The 12036-nt window shown below is 57.4% G+C and overlaps 1 protein-coding gene across 1 annotated transcript; it reads left to right on the top strand.

Moving 5' to 3' along the window:
* The first annotated feature begins 462 nt into the window (after positions 1-462).
* Positions 463-4187, top strand: LOC135977669 (maestro heat-like repeat-containing protein family member 1). The gene is made up of 5 exons (XM_065578895.1): positions 463-605; positions 1028-1133; positions 1342-1437; positions 1571-1675; positions 2112-4187. Exons 2-5 carry the CDS (start codon positions 1032-1034, stop codon positions 2337-2339), a joined length of 531 nt encoding a protein of 176 aa, XP_065434967.1. The 5' UTR covers positions 463-605; positions 1028-1031; the 3' UTR covers positions 2340-4187.
* The last annotated feature ends 7849 nt before the right edge of the window (positions 4188-12036 follow it).

Genomic DNA, 12036 nt, shown 5'->3' with positions numbered 1-12036 from the left:
CCCCACCTGGGATTTTGTCCCTTAGAATCACTGGGGACATTAGGGTTTGTCCTTTTTCTTTTACCTTTTCCTCCATCCCTCCCTCCTTTCTCTTCATCTCTTACGTCTTCTGTCCTTTCCTCTGTTCCCCTCCCACCACCAGGAGGACTCTGTGTGTGTGTGTCGTGGGGGGTGCTCTGCAGTGGGAACAGGGACAATTCTCCAACTTTGGGCAGTCGAGAGCCTGGGTGAGATAAGGGGCGTTAAAACCCTTTGTGAAGGAGAAAGGGGAGTTTCACGGTGTTGAGCACCAAGGAATTCTAAACTTTGCTAAAACATCTAGTCTGCAGAAACCAGAAATGGTCGGGGCGAAGAGACGGGAGAAATTCGGAGAGTGGTCACTATTGGGCAGGAATCGGAGGAGCGGGAGGCAGGTGGGGGGGATCCTGCTGGCTGTGTGGGGCCCTGGCTGTGTAATCTCCTCACTGGGAAGTGTCAGTGAGGCCCGAATCTCACACGCTCCTTTGTCTCCTTTGGGTCTCACAGGAGCTCATTGAGGAGCTGCCTGATAACTCTCCACCCGGCGCCGTCCTCGCTAACTCCCTGATTGCTGTGGGCAACCTCAGGTACCGAGACCCTCCGACCCGGTTCCCCTAACCCCAGTGCTGCTCAGGCCCAGGGCTGGGAGTCACTGCCCCTCCCACTCCCAAGTCACCGCCCAAGGGTGGCTCCTCTGGCAGAGGTGCGGGGAAGGGTCACTCTCTCCTGGCTGGGCTGTTCTTTTCACTCCAGTAACATTGCAACGGCTTTGGGGAGAGGCTCACTCCCAGGATCAGATACAGGAGGGGCAGCAGGGTCCAGGGAACAGGTGCTATTCCTGCCCTGCCACTGTCTTTCTGAGAAACCTTGGCCTTGTCATTCCCTGGCTCGGTGCCTCTGTTTCCATTCTTGCCAGCCTGTGCCTATTTTGCTGCAGTTTCACCTGCGTGTTGGTGCCAGTCCCATCCCCGCACTGCACAGTCTAATATCGGCTCCTCTCTCTTGCCAGCACCATGACGCCTGCCCTGGAGCCAGAGCTGGAGACCCACCTCCTCCGAGCTGCCCTGCACGCCGTCTTCACCCTGGGCATGGAGAAGGACACCACCCAAGTGCAGGTAGATCATGCTAAAGTCATGGATTGAAGAGCCAGCTGTCATCCTGCCATGAATCCTTGCTAATTGCCTGCAGTGGGATGTGAATGAGAGAGGCCAGGATATGTGTTTGGGGTCTCACCAGTGCTTCCCAGAGACCCCACTTCCCATCCTGTGGCAGATGTAGCCCCAGTTTCCCTAACTCTGACCCATGGCTCTCCCTTGCTTTCAGGATCTGCCTAGGGTCTTGCCAGACCTCCTGGACGCCATGCTGGGGAACCTGCTGGCAGAGTCCCCAGACACCGACAGGCTCCAGTACATCTTGGAGGTGAGCCCGATGAGAGGGGTGGGGGCAATTTTACCTTCACTCTTAGATCCATTTTCCAGTCAGTCCTCCTAGCCGGGCCCCCAGTGGGCGTCCTTGGTCAGGGCAGTCAGTGCAATGCCTCCTTTCCCCACAGCACATTAACTACTGGATCGTGTCCAGGGTGCCGCGAGAGAGAGCCAGGGCCGTTAAGAGCAGCACGGCCCTGCTCAGATCCACCATCACCCTCCCTGAGTTTGACGTAAGTGACCTCTGACCCCAGCTTCCTGACTCCAGGGGTAGGTGGGCTGGCTCCGACGGGCTGTAGGATCTGCTGCTGCAGGGGCTGTGGGTTAGGAGTGTTCCTCTTGGGGAGGCAGAGTCAGAGCAGAGAGTGAGCCTGGCTTGAGTCAAGTTCTTCTTGTCCTAGTTAAGTGGTGACTCTGGGCTTTTAAGGGGACTGTGCTCCAGGTTCATGGCTCCCTGTCATCCTGGAGCAGCTGGGGAAGCAAGTTCTCATGGAGGGCCCTGCCCACAGCCCTGTGCTCCAGGCTTCCTTGGGGGCAGAGGAAATTAAGGGTCTGGCTCTAGCAGCTCCTGCAGAGGGGCTGAGGGGAAGGAGAGTCCTGGCCCGGGGGGGGACTGGGAGCTGACATGAAAATGCTGATGGAGTCCCCTCTCCCTCTCCCGTCCATTAGAACTCAGCGGAATTCCCCAGGATGGGTCACCACATGGCACAGCTGGCTCTTTCCGTCAGTGACCCAGCCAAGGACATCAGCTGGCAGGCCAGGGAGGGGGTTTACCGGCTCTACCAGCTGCTGCTGCACCAGAGGGGTAAGGAACCCAGCTGGGAAATGGCACCCGCTAGAAGACTGAGACTGGGACCCCAGCCAATTTCTCTCAGACTGACGCCGGCTGGAGGATGAGTCTCTCTATCTCTTTCTGTGTTCCACACCATGCCCTGCAATTCTGTTGGGCCGGGCACGCAGCGAGGACTCTGCCCACTGTGCAGCCACCAATGGGATTGGAAGGACACAAGCCCTGCAACCAGAAGGACAAATGTGTGTGTGTGTGTCTCTCTCCCTGTCACCTACTCCCTCCTGGGGGAAACCCAGCAGCTGATGGGGGACAAGGTGAGCAGCTGCATTAGACTCAGGAGATTGGGGCGGGGCCCAGGCCTCATTCCCATCCTGTGGCCATTCGCTGGCCTGGCACAAGGAGCCTGGTGTCGAATGAAAGGGAGAGCAGGTGCTCCTGGGAAGGGAGATGAATTCACCTCCATGAGCAGGAGCGAGCCAGCTTGTCCGCGGAGCAGCTCCACCCAGCTCTTTAGCCAGGCTAATTAATGACAAGCTTTGCCTCATCCCAGACTTACGTTCTTAGGACAGGGTGCTATCGCTCTTGGGAAGGGCAGGAGAGTCCCCCAAGTGCCCCCTGCGAGACTCTCCTGTCCCATAGGGCCGCACCCAATTCCTAGTGGTCTGGTGTCTGTGTCACCCGAGCCACCACCCAGAGTTGCTCCCATCACTGGCAGCCTGGGAGGCCAAGGACTGATGGGTGATGGCGTCTGACCAGGCAGGGCTGAGGCACATGGGCAGGGGACGCTTGTCCTGCTGCTGGCAAGGCTGGACCCGTTCTGGAGAGAACAGGAGGATTCAGTCAGCAGTAGGGTTGCCATGTCTAATAAATAAAAAAAGAGGACCCTCCACGGGCCCTGGCCCCGCCCATTTCCTCACCCCTAGCCCCGCCCCAACTCCGCTCCTTCCCCGCCCTAACTCCGCTCCCTCCCACTCCCAGCCATGGGGAAAGGGCTGCCCCAGCGCTACCGGCTTCACGGTTTGCCGGGCAGCCCCCAGACCCTGCGCCCCCGGCCGGCGCTTCCCCAGCGCAGCTAGAGCCTTAAAGTCTGAGAGGGGAGGAGCGGAGCAGCTCAGCTGGAGCCCGGGAAGGGAAGTGCCTGGCCCGTTGCTCGGGGTCCGGAGGCGGGGGGGCTGCCCGAAGCCGGTAGCGCTGGCTCGGGCAGCTCGGCTCTTAAAGTCTGAGAGGGAAGGAGCGGAGCAGAGCAGCTGCGGGAGGGGAAGTGCCTGGCCGGCATTTTGCCGGACATGTTTGGCTTTTCGGCAATTCCCCCCAGACGGGGGTTTGATTGCCGAAAAGCAGGACATGTCCGGGAAAAACGTGACGTATGGTAACCCTAGTCAGCAGGGGCTGCCGATCCGTCCCATTCACCAGGGCTGCCATCCTGCGGCTTCAGCATTAGTGGCTGGGGTGACTTGGGGAAAGGTCTCAACCTCCCCACATCCCACTTCACTGCTGCCAGAATCCCTCTTGCCCCCCCGCTCCAGTCCCCTCCCTACCCAACCTGGGTGGGGCTGGAGGAGAGGGGTCTGAGAACTTGAGCTGTGGATTGGAGGTGGAACAGCTGTCAGGGGCACTGAGGGGGAAGTGGCAGGAGCTCCCTGTACAAGGAGGGGGGTTGCCACTGGAGGTCCCTAGGAAGGACAACAAGACTCCATCCTGGGGGTCAGGAGGGGGAATCCATCCCTCAGAGGTGGGCAGGGGCTGGGTGGAAATGCTGCTGGTTCCAGGGGCCGTTAATCCCCCCTGATTCCTCGGAGGCGTCTGAGTCTCAGACAGGTTCTCGTTCCCTTGCAGCAGGAGGACGTCACGGCCAATGTGATGCGCCAGCTCCGTATCATGCGGCACTTGCGCCAGGTGACCGAGGCGCTGCAGGGCCTGTGCCTCTGAGGCCACCGGCAACTCCCGCTCTCTGCTGCAGGTACTGCTCTGGCTCTCTGTAAATGGGGAGCTAGTGGAAGGGGAAATGGAGCCCCCTGGCACTCACAGAAACTCTCTCCCCTCTCTGTGGAGCAGGGTCCTTTCCTCTGCCCCCAAATTCCTTCATCTGGGACAGGAGCTCTTTCCCTCTCACCCATTCCCCTCCCCGCTTTCCTTGATCTACCCCCATCCCATTCCCCCTGCGCCCAGGCAGAGCTCTGCCTGCCCCATATGGTGCAGAAAGGCCTGTGATATGCAGGGGGTTAGATTAGATGCTCTAACTGTCTCTTCTGCCCATAAAGTCTACTCATTTCTGAGAAACTGAGTGTAGCATTGGGAGCAGCGTCACAGCCCTCTTGCTGGGCTAGCGTCCCCCATCCATGGTCGCTCCAGCACCACGGCAGTTTCTCCCTGGTAACTCCGGCCAGGTCACCACCTTTAGTCCACCCTTCTGGGGCCCAGCTTGCCTCACACTAAAAGTCCAAAGGGATCTTTCCACAGACAGAAGTCCTTCTGCCATCGCTGGGGCACTTGCTCAGCCTGTAGCCCCCTTGCTGGGCTTGGGAACCCTCTCCAGGTGCGTGTACGCCGCCTCCTCTGGGGCCGGTAGGGGAACCCAGTCCCACCCTGACATTGATAGCAGCTCAGGGCCCTGGACCCAACAGCTAGGTCTGCACCTTTCTCTTTGCTGCACTTTTCCAACCTCTCTTCTCAAGTTCCCCTCCAGGCTTTCCTTGCTGCTCTGAACTTCCTACCTCGTTCTCAATCCTGTTGCTACCCCAGCTGGGGTGTATCACCACTGAAGTCTGGCTATTTAGGGGGGCGGATATGGTGCCTCTCACTTCGGGCTCATTCTGTAATCAGCTTTCTGTGAGTGCCAGGGGGCTCCATTTCTCCTTCCACTAGCTCCCCATTTACAGAGAGCCAGAGCAGTACCCGCAGCAGGGAGCGGGAGTTGCTGGTGGCCTCAGAGGCACAGGCCCTGCAGCACCTCGGGCACCTGGCGCAAGTGCCGCATGATACGGAGCTGGCGCATCACATTGGCCGTGACGTCCTCCTGCTGCAAGGGAACGAGAACCTGTCTGAGACTCAGACACCTCCGAGGAATCAGGGGGGATTAACGGCCCCTGGAACCAGCAGCATTTCCACCCAGCCCCTGCCCACCTCTGAGGCATGGATTACCCCTCCTGACCCCCAGGATGGAGTCTTGTTGTCCTTCCTAGTGACCTCCAGTGGCAACCCCCCTCCTTGTACGGGGAGCTCCTGCCACCTCCCCCTCAGTGCCCCTGACAGCTGTTCCACCTCCAATCCACAGCTCAAGTTCTCAGACCCCTCTCCTCCAGCCCCACCCAGGTTGGGTAGGGAGGGGACTGTAGCGGGGGGGCAGGAGGGATTCTGGCAGCAGTGAAGTGGGATGTGGGGAGGTTGAGACCTTTCCCCAAGTCACCCCAGCCACTAATGCTGAAGCCGCAGGATGGCAGCCCTGGTGAATGGGACGGATCGGCAGCCCCTGCTGACTGAATCCTCCTGTTCTCTCCAGCAGGGCCGGCTTTAGGAAGGGCGGGGCCCAATTCGAACATTTTTGGCGGGGCCCCAGCAGGGATGACTAACAAAAAAAATAATGTAAAAAAAAGCCTTTCATTTCTTCCATGTATTATTTACTTTTCATAACTATATAAATAATAAAATTATATATTATGTACATTGCATCATATATGCTGTTGATCGGTTATTAATGAGCTCCATTTCACGTGTGTGGGTCCCCGCCATTCCCTGGGGGTGTGCTAGGGTGACCAGATGTCCTGATTTTATAGGGACAGTCCCGATTTTGGGGTCTTTTTCTTATAGGATCCTATTATCCCCCACCCGCTGTCCCGATTTTTGACACTTGCTGTCTGGTCACCCTAGTGGTGTGCACATGTGTGGGTCCCAGCTGCTCCCTGCCCCCCTCATTGAAGCAGGTGTGCAGGGTTACTGCCCTGGGAACTGCAGGGCACCAGTGGACATGGGGCTGGCTGGAGGCAGGGCAGGGGCTCACTGGAGGTAGGGTCTGGCTGCAGGCAGGGCAAGGGGTGCGGGGCTGGCTGGAGACGGGTGTGTGGGACTGGCTGGCTTTGCGCAGGGCCGCAGGGGGGTGCGGCAGGGGTTGCCTGGAGACAGGGCAGGGGGTGCGGCAGAGGCTGGCTGTGGGCAGGAGGTGCAGGGCTGGCTGGAGACGGGGCTGGCTGCGGGCAGAGCAGGGGGTGCGGGGCTGGTGCGGGGACGGGGTGCAGCAGAGGCAGCTGGAGCCCCGGCCCTTTAAATAGCCCCCAAGTCCCCCGCTATCCCAGGGCTCTGGGGGCTATTTAAAGGGCCCAGGGCTCCCCTGCTTCTACCGCCCCTGCCCTTTAAATAGCCGCGGGAGCCCTGGGGAAGCAGCGGGGCTCCAGTGGCTATTTAAAGGGCCAGGGCGGTAGAGGCAACGGGAGCCCCGGACTTTTTAAATAGCCCCCAGAGCCCCGCAGCCCTATCCCAGAGCTCCAGCAGTGGGGGTCTGGTGGCAATTTAAAGGGCCTGGGGCTCCGGCCCCTGCTGGGAGCCCTAGGTCCTTTAAATTGCCCCCTGGGGAAGCTGGGCCACCCTGGTACAGCGCACCGGCTCTTGCCGGTACACCGTACCCTGCTGTGACATACCGGGGGGGCGGGAACCCCTCGGGGATGGGGGGGCTGTCACACAGCTGGGCAATTTAACCCGGCTGGGCCGGGGTGACTGTCTCCCTGGAGCTGGGGTCTCAGCCCAGGTGACTCTCTGCCCTTCCCCCCAGTCGTCCCCGGGCGAGGTGGGAGCGCCCCACGTTGCGTTCCAGCCCCACATTCGCACCCACAAGTGCTGGTGGGTTCCAATCCCAGCTGAACATGCCCACTCAGCCCTAGTGCGGAGCAGAAGGGCCCAGCGCTGCCCCACAGACCCTCTGGCTCTCCGAGCCCGCTCTTACCCATCACCGCAGCACGTCTGGCCCAGGCTGAACACTGCTGCTCTGTGCAGAGAGGCTGGCACTTCTCGCTCCTGCCGTACGAGGGGCAGGTGCTGCTACCGACTGCTCCCCCTAACCCGCGTCCTGCTGCGCTCTGGGGATGCTGCCCTGCTGTGGAGCTCTCAGGTGTCTTGAACTGGAATTTGTTTGGAGAGAAACTGCTAAGGAGCCTTATCAGCCCCGAGCAGAGAGTACCTGGGAGCCTGCCTGGGTCGGGGGGGGTCTGGTACAGCCTCCCCCCAGATAAGGCTCTTCCCTGGACCTGCCACTCATTGGAATCTAGAACGATTCCCTCCGAGGTAACACCCGGGGCAGCCAGGGCAGGGCAGGGCATGGCCTGCTCCCCAGGAGCATTAGGGCTTTCAGGAGTCAGAGGTGTCAGCGGAGCAGGTTGTGATTGTACGTTAAAGCAGCAAAGAAAGTTGCGGGGGCAGAGGAATTGGGTGCTGTGGCCCACCCATGCCTGGGGCCTATTTGAAAGGCAGCTGTCACACTGTCCCCTTTATCGGGAGTGCCCACTACACCCATCTCATGTAGTCCTCGGCACGAGAAGGGGGAGCATGTTCCCAGCTGAACGGCGTTCGTCCAGGACTCACCAACCTCTATTCCAGGATGGGGGAGTAACCTGAGAGAGAGGTCACCATGTAGCCTGCAATTATCAGTGGCTTCTGGATTCCTCTGGGAAAGGGTTAACCAGGGGCTTAGTTTAGTCCACACTTGGCTTTCTCGGCAGTGCTGGACTCCGGTGGCAGGGAGGGGTCCAGGTCACACCCTTTTACCTGGCAGGGAAAGTGACCTAAAGGTTAGGATGTTCTCACAGGCTATCGTAGTTACTGGGACCTTGGCAGGGAGGATTGGTGGCTTGTGGGGCATCGGATACCTCCCCTCCTCCTAGAGCTGTGCAGTAACCAGAACATTACCCCTGCAAGGAGAGGATTTCGGGGACCCTGGGATCTTGGGAGCCAGGGCCTTCTCTCTGCAGCCTGGAAGCCCAGGCCCCCCATCAGCCTGTCAAGCAGGTGGGCAGGCGGGCGAGCTGGCAGGGAGCCAAGCAGCTTTCCGTGCAAAACCTGCCTGCTTTCTGTCGGAAGGTTTGTCCAAATCGACGTGTTCCCATGAAACGTTTGGATTTTGACAAGCTGGCAATTTCTGATGGAAAAACAGTTCCACTGGCAAATTCTGACCAGCGCCTCTCCTGACCGCATAGCTCCCTGCATCTTTGCTGAGCATGGAAACAGAATGGACTTGACACAGGTGGTTGTGCCCTGGGATGCCATCTCAGGCCAGCTCCCCCAGTGCTCCGGCACTCACATTCTCCTAGTGGTGACGTCTGACCCTGGGGAGATGAAAGGCCTCTGCAGGTTGTTTCCTGCAGTGTGAGCTTTGGCTGCAGGCTTCTGTCCCCAGCCATGGCATTAAGGAATCTGTCTAGCCAGGCTGGGCGTCCTCCCTCATCTGTGGTCAGAGCTCACACGGGCCCTTCCAGTGACAAGGTGGCAGCATCTGGCCCTGGGAAAACAGACATCTGCTGTGTGCTCACCCCAGAGATTTCTTTCTTTCTGCAAACTGAAGAGGCCTCTGTCCTGTAGCCTCAGCAGAGGCTGGGAGGAGGCCAGCAGGCCCTGTGGCCCCCCGCAGACTGGGGGAGGCCCTGACCAGTAGCTCTAAAGGCCAGAAGACCCCACTGGACAGGTGGGGAACGGGACTGTGACGTTACGTTGCTGTTCCATGGTTCCTTTCTCCTCAGCTGAAGAAGAAACTGAGCCCTGAAGCAAGGCACCAGACTGGCTTGTCCGTGCGGCTGACCCAGTATTCACCAGAGTGGGGAGAAGGAACAGTGAGGCTGGTGGGCTCCTTCTTCTAAAAAGAAAACAAATCAGAGCATGTTTTTACATCCGGCTTTTGACTCCCCGGCCAACGGGTGTAATCATCCCAGGTAGAAAAGTCAGCCTGTAATGCCCGGCTCCTGCTGGCTGCCCCAATGGAGACTCCACTTCCCCTCTCCTCCCCGTAAAGCAGGGGAACTGCCAGCCACTGCCTGGTACTGTCTGCACCCAGCAGCAACACTCGTCTGCCTCCCGCCGCCCTCTCCTCTGCTGAGGTCCCCCGTGCCCTGCCCTGGCACCCTCTCTGCTATGGGGTCAGACACGCGGGGAGAGCAGGGCAGGTCTGTGCCCTCAGCCCCGGGGCTCTCGCACAGAGCTCTGCCCGCAGGCCCAGCCCTGAACATCACGGCGTCAGAGGAGCTTCTCCCACTATCACGGCAGCCCCTCCTGTTGGTGCCCAAAGCCCGGGACTCGCACTCAGCCCCTGAAAGCAGGGCCGGCTCCAGGCACCAGCCGACCAAGCACGTGCTTGGGGCGGCACCTGGTAAGGGGCGGCCAATCTTGGGGTGGTGGGGATTTTTTTTGGGGGGGAGGGAGTTTGGTCGCTGGGGGTGGGGTGGGTTGTTTTTGTTTCGTCGGCTGGGCGTGTAGGTGTCACTGGGGGGTGGGATTCGGCAGCAGTGCTCCGTGGGGGGGGTGGCGGCACGGCAGGGCGCTCCGCGGGGGCGGGGGCACTGTTTGGCAGCACGGCTCGGCGGTGGGGTGTTTGGTGGCGCGGCGCTCAGTGGGAGATATGTGTGGCGGTGGGAGGGTTCAGCAGCACGGCGCGGCGCTCCGCGGGGGGGTGTTCGGTGGCGCTCGGTGGGGGGGTTCGACGGCACGGCATTTGGCGGTGCTCCGTGAGGGGGAGTGTTAGGCTCCGCGGCGCTCCGCGGAGGTGGGGTGGCGTCGCGGTGCTGAGGGCGTGTGTTATGGTGGCGCTATGGAGGGCGGCACTGATGTATTAGAAGGTAAAACTCCTGTGAAAGGTGCGCTAGTAATGTTCAAAGCCGGCCGGCAATGCAGGTACTGCCACCAGGCTGCACGGTGATTCATCTCAGAGACATCTCATTAATTTAGCAAATACTGCCTGAAAGGAAGAGAGCGCCGGCCACCCAAACTGTTCACACAAATAAAATCCATATCAGACGCCGCTCACCTTTCCGAGGCGGCTTTGCCTTCCCCTCCCCTCTCCTCTGAAATGTGCGTGGATATAGGTGAGTAAGCAAAGGTGCACTCACACACAAACACACAGTGACACATCTATAATCATACAGTGCATCACTCTGTTCCTAGGATCTCAACAAAGTTCACCTCCGCTCATTAAAGGTGACATGCTAAACAATTGGGTTTGAGCTCTTATTTTTTTCTACTTTATGGTGGATAAAGAAAGCATGAAAAGGCTTTTTTTTTTTAAATTGTTTCTTTCTTGTTTTTCACTTTAGACATACCCAGTCTTAGCTTCCCTGTTTCTGCTGGTGGGCTCCAGAGGGAGTTTTCTAATGCCTCAAACCAAAGGAGCATGACCACTGAATATTTAGCAAAGAGAGCTTTTCTCCCTACTGTGTGTTCGGCATTTGAGTGAAATGGGTGCCAACCAGAACAACCGACCTCCTCCCCATGCACCTGTTTCAAGCAGCCTGATCAAAACCCCCTTCCTTCCTCCCTTGATCACTCAGGTTTCATATCCTTGGTACTTGTGAGAAAGCTGTGCAAATCTGTGATCACACTGAGTGTACTGTGCACGTCTTAGTATACTTCTCTGTCACCCTGTTTGGACTGTAAGTTCTCTGGGGCACAGACTGTGGGTGATAGTTTTGCTTCTCTGGCACAGTAGGATGCTATAGCAAGAGACAGGTTTCAGTGTGGTAGCCATGTTAGTCTGTATCAGCAAAAACAACGAGGAGTCCTTGTGGCACCTTAGAGATTAACAAATATATTTGGGCATAAGCTTTCGTGGGTGTGACGTTATTGATATAATCTGGGACCATATAGATCATTGTTGCAACCAAGGTCCTGTAGTGGCACGCAAATCTTGTATAAAGGGGGTCAAATGGGGTGTCTAAGACAAGGTTATGGTTTACTGGTTATGATTATGCTGTCTATATGTGTGTATCACTTTTGTAGTTGAAGTTATGAATATTGGCTCTATACTGTCTGTATTTCAAACTTATGCTATGCTGCTGGGTGACATCCCAGACAAACTGGTGTTAGCTCTGCCTAGCCTGCTTGATGGCCCATTAAGGACCATCAGCTATACAATGGACCCATTGAGAGAAGGCAGACACGCCTTGTAACTCAGCAAAGTATGCAGGGACTGGCCCATGTGACTCCAGACTCCATTTTGCTGTAATTTTCCACAGTAAGAACAAAGAGGTGTTCTTACACCTGGAAAAGACTATATAAGGCTGATGCCTCATCTCCATCTTGTCTTCAATCCTGCTTCATACCTCTTGAGGAACTTTGCTACAAGCTGAAGCTTTGAACAAAGGACTGAGGACCCATCCCAGCGGGGGATGTATTCCAGAGACTTGATTTGAACCTGCAGTTTATTCCATCGCTGCTGCAAGCCTGAACCAAGAACTTTGCCATTACTGTATGTAATTGATTCCATTTAACCAATTCTAACTCTCATCTCTATCTTTTTCCTTTTATGAATAAACCTTTAGATTTTAGATTCTAAAGGATTGGCAACAGCGTGATTTGTGGGTAAGATCTGATTTGTATATTGACCTGGGTCTGGGGCTTGGTCCTTTGGGATCAGGAGAACCTTTTTCTTTTACTGGGGTATTGGTTTTCATAACCATTTGTCCCCATAACGAGTGGTACTGGTGGTAATACTGGGAAACTGGAGTGTCTAAGGAGATTGCTTGTGAGACTTGCAGTTAGCCAGTGGGGTGAGACTGGAGTCCTCTTAGTCTGGCTGGTTTGGTTTGCCTTAGAGGTGGAGAAAACCCCAGCCTTGGG

Source organism: Chrysemys picta, unplaced genomic scaffold (assembly GCF_011386835.1).
Source record: "Chrysemys picta bellii isolate R12L10 unplaced genomic scaffold, ASM1138683v2 scaf9, whole genome shotgun sequence".
Classification (NCBI taxonomy): Eukaryota; Metazoa; Chordata; order Testudines; family Emydidae; genus Chrysemys; species Chrysemys picta.
This window is presented reverse-complemented; position numbering and strand designations above follow the sequence as displayed.

Bases quoted from the DNA above. Each gene is read 5' to 3' on its own strand.
- LOC135977669 (XM_065578895.1), top strand. From the start codon at position 1,032: ATGACGCCTGCCCTGGAGCCAGAGCTGGAGACCCACCTCCTCCGAGCT. The intron at 1,134-1,341 runs GTAGATCATGCT...CCTTGCTTTCAG, and splicing joins AGGACACCACCCAAGTGCAG to GATCTGCCTAGGGTCTTGCC. The intron at 1,676-2,111 runs GTAAGTGACCTC...CCCGTCCATTAG, and splicing joins TCACCCTCCCTGAGTTTGAC to AACTCAGCGGAATTCCCCAG.